The following is a 13511-nucleotide window of genomic DNA, read 5'->3' as shown; positions in this document are numbered from 1 at the left end:
AAACAAAAAAAGTGGCAAAGCCACTTTACAACCTCAGAACGTCATGTCAGATTAACCGTTTTTAGTGGTTCTGGTGCCTCTCTCAAACACTCCCTGACTATTCTGTCCAGGACACCCCTGGCATTTCACTGATGGGAAACAGTTCTTTTCTTGAAGAGTTTTCATGAAGTAACCCTGTATCTTCCAGACCCGCACAGACCTACATGTCTCATCAAATGAGGTGAAATTGGGGACTTTTGGTCTGTGTGGTTTGTGATAAATTCACTGGTTCAACCAAGAAAACCAGATCAGCTTGGCAAAGGTAAATAAGCAGTGCAATTATACAACAGGGGCAAGATTATTTATACAAAATAATGAATTTGTTTCTATACATGCCAATCATCTCACCCAAAGGGGTTTTAATAATATTGAGTGATGGAAGCCTAGCAGTAAAACATGCGGCTTTTCCATGGAAATGTGTTTCAGACATGTGGAAAGCTTACACCCAGCACATGTTGATACAATGTGATTAGTTTATTATAGAAACCAATCGCCTGGGTGTATGGATATTTGCTTCCATGTTGTAGCATGAGTGAGATCTGGAGGGCTTTCTGTGACATGCGGTGAATGACAGCACAGCCAAGGAATCCAGGAGCAGAGTGTGTCCAGAAATTTGCCACACGGGAGCGTAATAAACAAGGGAATTATGGGAGGGATGATGAATGGCCCTACTCATCCTTCCATTTTGTTTCCACAGGACGGTGGTGCCCCTGGTTCTGTCCTACACTGAGCCCTGTGCTTGTTGCCACAGTAACACGAGGCTAGGATGAAAGGATCCCCCGTGGGGAGAGGAGCTTCCGCTGCATGGGCGTGGAGTCGCCTTCCCCTGCTTACTTAGGCTTTTACATAGAGGTAAGTGTTTTTGAAAATAACAAGTGTAGGTTACAATGCAATCATTTAGGTATAAATTAGATTGACATAGTTTCAAATCCAAGGAAACTCAATTACAACCAAATTACAAGTAAAATTGACTTACATGGAATTAGGGCCACGGGTTCACACCAAACACGTTTCATATTCACTCCAAGTTCAGCTATTATTAAAATAGGAGCTATACATGTGTGACTGAGGATCGTGTGCTGTAGGCCTAGCTGTTACCTCTGATGATGTAGGCGCAGCTTATTGAGGGACACATCCACTGGGAGAATCCCTCACACTTTGGGCTGATCCTACCCCTCACATTGCCCAGCCTACACCATCCATATTCAGAGTGCTCCAAATGTTCCAAAGGACCTTGGAGACTGAGGTAGAGAGATGGAGTGAGAGGAGCCAACACAGACACAATTCAGGCCATATCCTGAAATCGGAAGCTCCTGAGGAAAGACAAAATGTAAGGAACTGCAACAATGTAAACAAGGGATTCAACGTAATTAAAGTGTTTCCACCTGCTGTGACAGAGTCATCTGTTCTGGGGTTCTGTTGGTATTACCTCAGAGGCTTCTGGTACTAGAGAGGGGAACCTAAAAGAGTCCAGGGCTTGGCAGAGGAAGGGGAGGAGCAAAGGGGCATTTTCCTCTACCTCAACTGAGAATGTAAACACTGAACAGTCTGCAGGCCTACAAGTGCCACAGACAAGCCCTGGGCACTAATCTGTGTTACCCTGTCAGTCACACTCTCACACAGCACTGCTTCTATCCAAAGCAAAGGCTATCCGCACAGTTAACCCATTAGCCCTTACTCCCCCGATAACACTCAGATGCATACATAGTATAATCTATTCAGTTCTTCTCTCTCCCTTTCTTTTGGTCTGCATGGCAAAACAATTAACTGATAGTGCCCGGCAATGAGCATGACAAAGTGAGTGACGTCTGGGAACCCGACACCTTATGAAACGATGCCCGACGTCTCGTAACATTTTTACACATGACAGCATGACTGCTCTCCTGAGAGGCTCGTCTGAGGGAGTGCTAAACCAAAACCCATACGGCGGCAGAGCAGAGGAGAGGAGAGGAGAGGAGAGAGGAGCTTGTGCTAATGAGACCCAGACCCGCTCTGTTAGCTTAGCACGGCCGCTCAGACACTCAGACACAGACAACAGTCTCGCCCCGTCCCAAGGGAGCCTTACTCTGACAGGAGGCTGCAGAGCAGAGGAGTATAGAGGGAATGGGACTATAGAACAGGGTAGAGTGGTGCAGTGGTTTTGGACGGTGAGCCGGTGATGGTTAAGTGTTTTGTAAGTGGGAAAATGTATATCTGCCTAAACTGCTATGGTAAGGTAAAGGTGGTGTAATGCAGATAGTTATATGTAGGTCTAATGAATGCTACAGTATGTAGTAGGTCTCTGTTGTTTGACTGAGACATATTTTCAGACAGCTGCCCTGACTGAGGACGACGGAAAGGAAAGCAGAACTTTTTTGGCAGACGTGCCAGTCCTTTCATAATCACACAGGAATTATGCACATCCCAGTTAAACCGTGGGTAAGAGTTATGGGTATAGTGGCGTTTCCTGAGCGTCTGCCCAAAAGATGATTTAGATACATCACAGGTCTGGGAACTAAGGAGTCCTCGGACACTGTTTAAACACACGTCTCTATTCTGTAGACGAAGCAATTCTAAAGATGTTTAGCGAAAAGCCCTCACCAAAGAGTGACATTTCCAACATGGTAAGTTGTGTAGGTCATTCTCAGTGAAGACTTGGATGAGGTAAAACACAATTACTTGCAAAGATTTATACTCGCTTAATAGAACTTGGCTCTTTATTTTACAATCTGCAAGGGTTCCTAAGCTCTGTTTGGAATAAGCATTAACATCAGAATCCTTTAAAAAGTATTTTATTCCGTTTAATACAGAGGGCGGTTTATAATTGTAATATGTATACATTAAATTTTACAATTCAGACAAGAATTATACATATTTCATGAATTCCTAAATACATTTCAATCATAAAGCCAATGTCTACTTCATTCAGGACAAATAGACCATACAAATCCCAAAGTAGTGTACTCAATAGACCTGTATGTATGGTTTCTTGATGCAGATAAATGTAACTAATGTTGGGTAAATAATAACTAATAGGCCTACAGTTCAACTGTCTCTGCAGGTCACTCAGAACAAAACATGAAAAAGTCACAAAATAAGAATTATCCATGCAATTAAAAACATAACAAATGAAAATAATTGATATTCTGATTAGACATAAAGGCATCTGTGTCACCCCTGCCACAAATATAGGTATGGTCACTCAAAACTACATTTCCCATCATTTCCCAAACACATTCTAGCACTCCAGAAAGACAGCAAGTGTGGTGAAAGGTCAAAAGTGACGGTACATTTACAGCACGCTCAAGAAGGACATGGAGATCACAGTACTGCAAAAACCATTTGCGAAGGCTTTAGCTGTTCTCTTTGATTTTAATTTCAATGGAAACACCCACATGGCTCATTGTGTTCTTTAATATATAAAACTTTTCATTCGTCTTTTTTCCCACTTTGGGATAAGTAAAGCTGAAGCAAGGCTGGCGCTGATATTAATAATATTATCTGTCTTAGTGACAGAGAGCCAGGAGGTTAAAGCCCATTAAAGCAACTAGTAACAAAACAAGGCATGCATATTTCTGCGTTTCTTTTTCGCAAACACACAATGGAAAGCTACAGTGCCAATCTGTTTGATTTATAAACCCTTCAAAACATACTGAAAGTTTGGAGTCCAAGTCAATAAAAGTAGTAAAACGTAGTTCCAAAAACTTGGTAACTCTATTATTGTGAACAAAAGAGGCAATTGTAGACAACAGATACACATGATCTCAGACTGGGTGGTGAGAGGGTATACACGACTGTTCTATCTGATGAGATTATCAACTCAACACTACTGGAGCGCTGGAGGAAGAGGCATGATCGTGGAGAGCAGAGAGAGACACTCTGGAGAGACTCATCCCTGAACCTAAACACAGTTGTGCTGACTAGGACAATGTGCTACGAACACAAAATGGGAGAAAATTAACAAAAATACAAACCAAGAAGCCTTTGGAGCGCAAACAATGCCTTCACAAATGTAATTAAAAACAGACTGTAAAAATACCCTCATCTGCTCATTAGATTGCCTTTTTTCTTACTATTCATTACGACTAATTTTCTCCATGCGTGTAAGTGGACAGGGAGGATGGCTAGATCAGCGTTAAGGGTAAGGTGTAGAAACAGCAGTGTCCTTATGAACACAGCCGGTGAGTGTGGAGCAGGAGCAGCCTTCACACCTCAAGGGCTGGCTGGAGAAACAGTCTGAATACCATATAGCCTTCGTGTCTGAGGACGTCCCTTCCCAGGACATCAACCGCTGTGAGTGTTTGGTGGGTGTCTTTCAAGCGAGTGTGTGTGTGTGTGTGTGTGTGTGTGTGTGCATACTGTATGTGGGTAAATATGCATTTCACTGTATGAGTGTGTGTGTGTGTGTGTGTGTGTGTGTGTGCGTGCGTGTGTGTGTGTGTTGTCAGTCTGTCTACACCAGGGAGCAGTAGCCCCCGCAGCTTCCCCCAGCGTTCTGGTTCTGGTCAGTCAGTTGGACTCCTCTGCCCTGAGTATCGCTCTCCCACAGTCCCGGGGTCTGAATGATCTTCTCCACCAGCTCCTCAAACGCACACTGCACCCCGTCCTTCGTCTTAGCACTAGCCTCTGGTACCAGAAAGAGAGGGGGGGGAGAGAGAGAGAGAGAGAGAGAGAGAGAGAGAGAGAGAGAGAGAGAGAGAGAGAGAGACAGACAGAGAGAGAGGAGAGAGGAGAGGAAGAGGGGATATAGACACAATAACAGTCAATGGTTGCACCTTGATGTCATCTAGTAACCTCTACAGCTGGAGCACGGTGTGGAAAGTACTCTAGAATCAATTCTAACTCGCGACACATTTGGTGGGCCTTAAACTGAAATAGGTCTGCTCGCTCTATTCCACAGCAGGCCAAATTGATCCACAAAGGATAAGACAGATCTGTGCTTATTCAATCATTTGTGTTATTAAGCTGTGCAGTTTTAAATCAGAATTAAATCATTCAATGATAACAATGGTAGCTAATGAAGTCATTGGAATGTCTCATTCTGTTGGTGTTTGTAAAATGGTTTCGAGTGACAATTATTCTAAATATTAATTAGATAATACTTTATCAAGTTGTGCTATACAATATCTAAAGTAAAAGTTTTTATTAAATAAATCCTAAATCTGTCCATAAATGTGGGATTTCAGCAATAATTCCATATTCAAGACGTTAAGAAGAGGATGTTAAAAAGTTTATAAAAATAGAACTACACAAACATTCCAGGTATGACAGTTATTCAAAAAGCAGTTTCCTCTGCATAATCGTCTGCCATAACTCGTATGCCCTGGGTTGGAGAGGGGAATCCTCCTGACTTACCTATAAAAAGCATGGAATGTTTTCTTGCAAACTTCAGGCCTTCGTTCCTGTCTAGTTCATGGTTTTCCTAAAACAAAGAGGGTAATCTTTTATGAGGTCTGTCTTGCATACCTGTCAGCTACTGTGAATATGACTAGGCAGACAGGGAACACAGAGAAGTCTCACAGACAAAGGCCAGTACATATTACATTACATTATGTCTACTACCATGTCTGGATCAACAGCCAAAACAAAGGACAGATTGTGGAAATGAGGATGAAAATAGATACACATACGGGACACATCTCCAAAAACAGGACTCTGAGAGAAAAGTAATTGCATGTTTTAAAAGGACATTAAGAATATGACTCTTAGCAAACTCAACCAAGAGAAGACTTTGGCTGGCCTGGACATACAATATGAGTGTTTATGAAACACCACCACGGGCAATATGGGGACAGGTAAAATGACATAAAGACTGCATACTGCAAGACACATACAACTGATGGTGTTGATACGCCCTTGTTACCTGACAAATACATTAGTATTTTGTCCCTAAATTAAAGGACAGTTCTGAGACGTATACAAACACTCACCTTATCAATTTTGTTCCCAACCAGCATCTTCACAAGGTCATTCCTTGTACAGTACGTCTCCAGCTCATTCAGCCAGTTATCCATCTTGGCAAAGGTGTCCCGGCGGGTAACGTCGTACACTGGTAAAGATAAGTAGGGTATGCTCAGAAACATCTTTATCTCTGGGAGCACAAGGCAGCAGGACACAGTGTCACTGGGAGAGACATTTGCCCCTTTAAATCCTCAACCCAACAGTGTGGTCATCTTATATAATAGGCCTATAACTGTGCATCAACATCAACACACTGTGTTACAACAATATTGGAGACTGCTAGTCCAAGGAACTGGTGATGAAACGACATTAGTTTTGAATGTAAGCTCAGTCTCTCGTCCATGGCGTCAGGCAGCGACACCATCGTAACTGTCACATACACTGTGGGCTTTGGAGGATGTCTGCTTTAGCGTTAAGAGTATAAAGTCAGTTCCAGAGAGTTGAGGGGGGGGGGACACAGGTTGAAAAGCCATCACTGGTCTGTTTAATGGTGGCTGTTTGCTCACCCAGGATGACTCCCTGTGCGCCCCGGTAGTAACTAGGAGTCAAGGTGCGGAAGCGCTCCTGGCCAGCGGTGTCCTGAAAAACACAACCATTTCAGCCCTGAACACACTCAGAGGAAAGTGTGGTTCAACCAGGACCAGGACATAACCATAAAAAGAGAGGTTGACTAGGCTACGTTTTTCATTGATAAGATAGTTGATGTATGGCTGTACATCATCGCCATCTTCTGGAGGTTAAGCGAATGACATGCAAAAGGAAGGAATTAAAGTTGTAACCTTTTCACAAACAACTGAACACATGGATTTTGGTTTTTAAAAGATAGGCCTACAAGTAAATACAGTGTGAATAACAACTTGCCTATATCTCCTACAGACCAGTCAATGTTCAATGAATTCAATAAATCATGCAGTGAGTGTAGAGGAATACTCACCCATATTGCCAATTTTGTCTTGTTCCCGTCCACCGATATGGTCTTCACTTTGAAGTCAACACCTATAACAAAAAACCACACAGATTAATTAGCCATTGATGATTTCCTCATCATAAGTAGGTTGGTGATGATTTGGTCCTATGTGCCAAGAAGATAAACTGCCACCCCGTTTGAAATGAATTGTCACAACATACATACCACACAATGTGTCTGAACTCACACCGACCCTTCGACTTGTCAGACAGGCACTCAGGCCAGTGCACTTAAATTATGATGTGAGCCCTTATTTATTACTACATAGGGAATATGTGGTTTAATATGTAAAGATAAAACAAATATGGCAGGATTCAATGAAAAAAACCCACCACCTGTAACATCGCTCAAAAGACCCATGATTCATTCTTAAAATTCCCTGCTCAGGTCAAAAAATACATTTACATAGAAATAACAGTGTTGTCCTCATCACACTGGACAAGTAAATCTCTTCTATTGCTTCTTTCAGCGCACATAGCATGAAGCGCTTGGCCTGACATATCACCCATAGTTTTAGCATGCACTGAAAGATTTATCAGGAGGACGTATGCTGAGGCTGGGGTTGTTTTTACGTCTGGGACAGGCCTTAGCCAAGAGCCAAAACAGAGGGGGAGGGGGACGTGAAGACAAGGGGGACAGACTCCCCAACACACCCCCGCCCCTGGAGACTGTCAATCACAACGCCTCGTTCTTCTCCCGAGCCCAGCAGGGTTGCTCAGACACTGTCACCAGGCATGCGCCAAGGAATTTACACTAAACAGTCCCTGGGTCTCCCCCTACAGGCTGCTGTGTTTAGTATACGCCCACAGTGCCATGCAGCATCTGTTTGATATACCACTAACCAACAAGACCTGACAATCACTCAAGTCAGGGTAGGCCACTCTGCAAACCCAACTCTTTATGGGCAACCTGAAAAGGCCCTTCTACAACAACACCTAGGCCTATGTTTCAAGATACTTGATTACAGAGATAGACCTACATTGTCGACCCACTTATTCTTATAAAGCTGATTCTCTGCTTCATTCATGAGTTCACCTCTTTCTTGTTGGTTGATGGAGAAGAAGTTACATTTACATTTACGGCATTTAGCAGACACCTTTATCCAATGCGACTTACAACAAATACATTTGTCTAAGTAAGTAAATCATCTATACATCAGTCATCATAAGAAAAAGTAATCTATGCTATGACCAGGGGCTATTGGCAGTCACAATGCTAGAAGAAGGAAGATTTAAAAAATAAAAAATAAATATTTATTAAATTACTATATTATAATAATATTATTATTATTTATTTACAGGAGAGAAACTTGCACAGGGGAGTAGTGGGGATGAAGAGGTCTTTAGGAGGGACACTTAAGATGTAGCCTAAAGAGATGGGTCTTCAATCTACGTTGCATTAATAAGTTATTATTTATTAATAATTAATAAATGCAATAAGTTGCATTTCGTTGGTTCCATCGAAAAAGCTCAAAGGGGCACAACAAACTCCAAACTCAGATGGACAAATTCTAGGGATACCAGCAGTTTGCAGCCACAAATCTAAAGGGACTTGTGTCAATGTGGGGAGCTGGACTTCTATGAGGACATCTGTTTGGCATAGATATCCAGTTGGCCAAGTAAAACACTACTGAAGCATGCCTACCAGACATTTTTTTATTACGCTGAGCTTTCTGGGAATCCACACATACGGTTGTTTCAACAAAGACTACGTTGTGCAGTAGAACTTCTTCACATTGTAAAAAAAACACAATGTAATTATTGTGCCTCCCAAGTAATCAATAGGACTATGAATCTTGAGCCGGTCATTCTTTCACTAAGTTACTAGTCCTTAACAGTCTCAAGGCAACCTGAAAAAATATCAAGGGTGTCCTTGAAACATCAAATGTTTAATACCGTTTGGAATTCTGATATCATTTGCAGATCCGCAGATCCTGAAAGTAATTCTCCTTTCCCCAACCATGTAGGCTAGAGGCACTATTTCACCAGATGCATGAATCATTCACTGGAGTCCTCTCTCTCATATTCACCATTGAATTAAGAATGTGACATTATCTAGGGCTAGGCTTTGCAAGATGACACACATTCAACAAGCCTATTTCACCTGGTCTTTCATTACTGCACAACCATGCATCAGTAAGAAATAGCCAGGTACTTTGCTAAGCTATGCTCTTCGCTCAAATAAGAGGGATCCTGTCCCTGTGCTCAATATTTGACTGTGATGCCATAGATAATAGGATAACAGCTCAGCAGCCCCGCCCCTGATCCACTAGGCTGCTGTATGACAGGCTTAATGAGCCATATCACCATGTGTTAACGTTCAAATACATCCTCAAGCAATCCAGACTGCTATGACACTATGTGCCATGGCTCAAATCTCTTATTAAAAGGAAAACCAAACCACTTCAGGTAAAATGTGGTCAGGAGAACTCTCTCTCCATGTGACTCTGGGTGTTTTTGCAGCAACGGTAATGACGGTTCTTCATGCGGTATGTCACTGTTCTTACTGTTCTCTGTCTCACCCCCAAACGACACAGGGCATGTCCGTCAGCCGTGGCTGAGTCACTCCCACAGTTGTCTAAGACACGTGGTAGACCGGCTCTGTAAGCAGCGTGGCTTCACATACGTCTCGTGGCACTGCAGTGCAAGTTTAGGATTCTATTCTAAGTCTATTTTTTACCTCTGTCTGCAGCACGTACAGAACCATCCAGATGAAAACAACACAAATTGAGTCTTCCTGAAGCCTCTCTCTGGTCTGCCGCTTGACTGACGGCATGCTTCTGTTAGGGGCCTGGTGCAGCATTCCCAGCGGAACCCCAACGGGACACAAATGTTCCACTTAAGCGACATGCCCAGAGTAGTTTGGGGGTTACTCACCAATTGTTGCTGCAAGTTCTGGATCGAATGTGTCATCTGTGAATCTCAAGAGAAGACTGTGAAAGAGGGAAAGACAAAATAATTTACACATCACCTTTAACTTTTATGAACAGAGTATTTTCCTGGATACTCTTTAAATCACACAAATGTTAAAGTATACTTTCCAAACTTTGGACTTTCAAGAAAATCTAAATCTCAGTTTTTGGCCCATAACGTTAATATTCTAGTCTAAATGCCAAGATATTTTTTGGAAAAACCTTGAAAAACTTGAAGTCTGAAATCGGCTCTGTTGGTTGTGACATTATCTCCAGATTACTAACTGTAATATGATTATACATGAGCACACTGAGGCAACACACACATAACCTGACATCAGATTACATCATTGGTTGGTATGGACAGAGGGGCAAGGTTCAATTGTGCTTGAGGCTAATCAAGTGCAAAGAACTTAATCACAGCACTGATGATGTAGCTAATTCTTCTCATTTCCTCTGAAACAACACTAATGCAATGCTTGTATTGTCTTGATTAATCCACCCTGAAATGACTACACCAGATGCACATTATGAATGCTCTTTGTTTTAGGTCTGAAGAGTCTGGTAGAAAACCACCTGATGATCTTAGCCTACAGCACAACAGAAGTTCACAGGCCAATTCTGGTAAAATGAAACCTCCATTCTCCGCTAGGTAGATTTCTAATCAGTTGAAGACCTAGGTAAAGTGGGGATAATTCAGGAATGAGATCATGTAGGCAAGGCAATTTAAATCAATAAATGAATAAAATACGTATGCCTGTAATGGAGATTGAATCTAGGCTAATCATATGATATCAAATTGTAACAGTAAGGTTAATTAACCCAAAACTGCTTGTTGAAATACTACCCTTGGCTCACATGTAGCTAGCATTATTGTATTCTCAGGAACGCTTGGTTTTTATGAGTCTGTAGTAAACTATGCTTCATTGTCCTTTGACAAAAAAAAGAGGATGTCTTACTGAAATCATAGAATTTCATGGTTTTAAAGGCCTTTTAAATCTCACATCAACTTGCCTAATCTTACTAAAATATGAACAAATCCTGCCAAACATCGAAAAGAGATCATAAAAATGCTTGAAAAAGCTTTAAATCTCATAAAGAAACAATTCGTCCCTTGTTATGGATGCATTGACTCTTGCCAGTCAGGTGGCCAGAATATCCAGTTCCAGTCTGCAGTTACTGAGTTAAACTCATTTATTTGATTATTTTTTGAAGGCTGTCTAGTCTGAAAAAGAGGCCTTGAATGAGGATTACATTTGAATAGGTGCCTTGCACTCGTCATCATGCTGTAGAAACATAGGCCTGCTATGTGATGGTTCAAGGCTCAGACATACCAGCATTCTTTCTTGCAGTCTAGACCACAGCCATAGAGCTAAGCAAACTAGACACCATATTGGCACCAAACACCCAGTGGCAATAACATTCTACTTTGCATTCTAACTAGAATTGCCAAACTCTGTGGGAGATGTCGATAAAGCCTAATTCAAAATGCTACAAAAGGAAGGATCTCCTACAAGACACACAAATCCTGATATCATTGTATCAAATGCTTTTGTCCATGACCACATTCTCGTGACCGATGATTGTCAGAGCACTTCACTGAATACTGATCAAGACTTAGCCTAGCAACCCTAACAGTGTGCAGAACTAGGGGTTACGAATGTAACCCAGCTTCTCTGAAGGAGATGAGGGAGACGCTTCACTATGGGACACGCACTTTGCGTACCTATTTGCTGTAAACCCTATTCAATCATGCCTGTACAGGCTGAGGACACTTGCAGGCACATAGCCCAGCCTAGTGCATAGCCTATAAAGGCTCATGCATAGCGCAGCCATTTATTCTGCGAACCTCTCTTCACGCGATCAGTGCAAGAGGGGCAACGAGGTGAGGGGTCTCTTTGGGACCCTGCAACACACCCCGATTGTCTGGTCCGAACAGACACCTGTACGGATGCAAAGTTGTAGACTACCCTGTCTACATCACCGTCTCCAAACCAGCACTCAGGACAGAGTGTGCCACAGAGGGCGCGGTCACGTCTAGGCTGTAAACCCTTGAAAGGTATGAGTAGAATCCCAGCTGGCTGCGGCACCTATCTCTGAAACAGACACACCCTTGAACAGGGCCCACGGCGCTGCCACCCGCGGGTGGAGTGCGCCCGGAGGCCCAAAGGCCTCGACAATTGTAAGCCTCAACATTGGGCTCCCACAACGTAACGTAACCATAGTGTCGCCAGGGGCAAACTGAGTAGATGTAGGACAGACTAGTGGCCAGCACTAGTAACAATGTGGTCTTACTAGACAGCATCTTTACATTAACGGTCTGAAGAGGTTCAAATGGTCACTTGTGAGCGTCTCAAGAACCAGGGACAGGTCACACGGGGGACGACGACGACACACTGTCTGGCGAAGGGACAACTGACGAGGAGGTGTGTCTCAGCAGTCGTCCCACCGAAACCTCCATGGCACACCTCCATGGCAGCCAGGTAAACTTTCACCGTGGAGAAGGCATTGCCCTTATCAGGGGTTCAAACCCCAAGCCTATGCTAGAGTCTTTTTTTTAAAGATTTATCATCTGCATTTAATAAATTCTTCTCTCAAAAATGCACTAGTTACAAATCAGTCCATTCCTGTTATCCCTGATAACAACAATCCACGGGCACCTCATGGGTGTGTGAGCTCTCCACGGCTGTTCACAATCTGCACGAATGACTGCATCACCAATGTGCCAAACCAATACATCATCACATTTTCTGATGACTCCATCCTTATTGCTCTGATGAAAGACAATGATGGCCTTAACCTCTACCAAGAAGGTGTGAAGAGTGGTCCTCAATATCAAGAAAACAGAGGAGCTGGTATTTGGTGGCCAACCGGAGGCTCACAAAGCCGTGTTTGGGTGCACAAGCAGTGGTCGTGTGGCTGACAATAGCAACCAATGTACTTTCATTAATCCGTTTCTAGGAGTATTAGTGTTGTTATGGATGCTTGTAGAGATTGTTCCACAGTGTTGAAACAGCTCAAGCCAACTTAATTATAAAAATAACTCGGACTGAGCTAACGTTAGCTCTCGTATGATTTGAATGTAACGAACAAGACTCGTGACAGGCAGATCAAAGTGACATAACCTAAAGAAACAGACCTAAGAGTCATCCTTGTGATTACGAAACCTCCCAACTCATCGCGATGGCGTCATAAAGTTCCACAGTTCCAACAACACATTTCGCTCAGCTAGCTCGCTAACCAACCACACACAATGAACTGAACTACACGAACAGCAAAACATACTGAGAGATTAGTGGCTAAATAGCTAACTGGCCCAGCTTGACTGCATGTCACGCCATGTCATTTCGAGTCTAAGTATTATGTAATGTAATCATGTCTAGCTAGCAAGCTAACTGCTATTGTGCCTGCGGTTGTTTTGATGATGACAAGACAGCTCTGAGGTAGCTAGCTAGCTGTCTAGCTACCTTACCTGGACTTTCCAACACCACTTTCTCCAATTATCAATATTTTTAGTGTCGTTAACACGTCGTCATCCATCTTCCTTCGCTGTTTGTAGTTTAAATATCTACAGAGAGCTGTCAAGTACTCGGTAGAAGACTAGAAGAACAGTTGACGTTCCTATGAACTTGTAGCTAGATCGCATCTGTGTTC

The 13511-nt window shown here is 42.8% G+C and overlaps 1 protein-coding gene across 1 annotated transcript; it reads right to left on the bottom strand.

Moving 5' to 3' along the window:
• Positions 1 to 3602: 3602 nt before the first annotated feature.
• On the bottom strand, positions 3603 to 13511 carry rab18a (RAB18A, member RAS oncogene family). Its single transcript, XM_083669027.1, has 7 exons — positions 13330 to 13511; positions 9823 to 9878; positions 6914 to 6975; positions 6486 to 6558; positions 5949 to 6067; positions 5374 to 5440; positions 3603 to 4644 (listed from the first exon to the last, which is right to left on the bottom strand). The coding sequence occupies exons 1-7, from the start codon at positions 13395 to 13397 to the stop codon at positions 4472 to 4474; spliced, it is 618 nt and encodes a 205-aa protein (XP_083525153.1). The 5' UTR covers positions 13398 to 13511; the 3' UTR covers positions 3603 to 4471.

The sequence above is a fragment of the Argentina silus genome, assembly GCF_951799395.1.
Source record: "Argentina silus genome assembly, chromosome: 1".
Classification (NCBI taxonomy): domain Eukaryota; kingdom Metazoa; phylum Chordata; class Actinopteri; order Argentiniformes; family Argentinidae; genus Argentina; species Argentina silus.
Note: the sequence above shows the minus strand (reverse complement) of the source record. Positions and strands in the feature narration are given on the sequence as shown.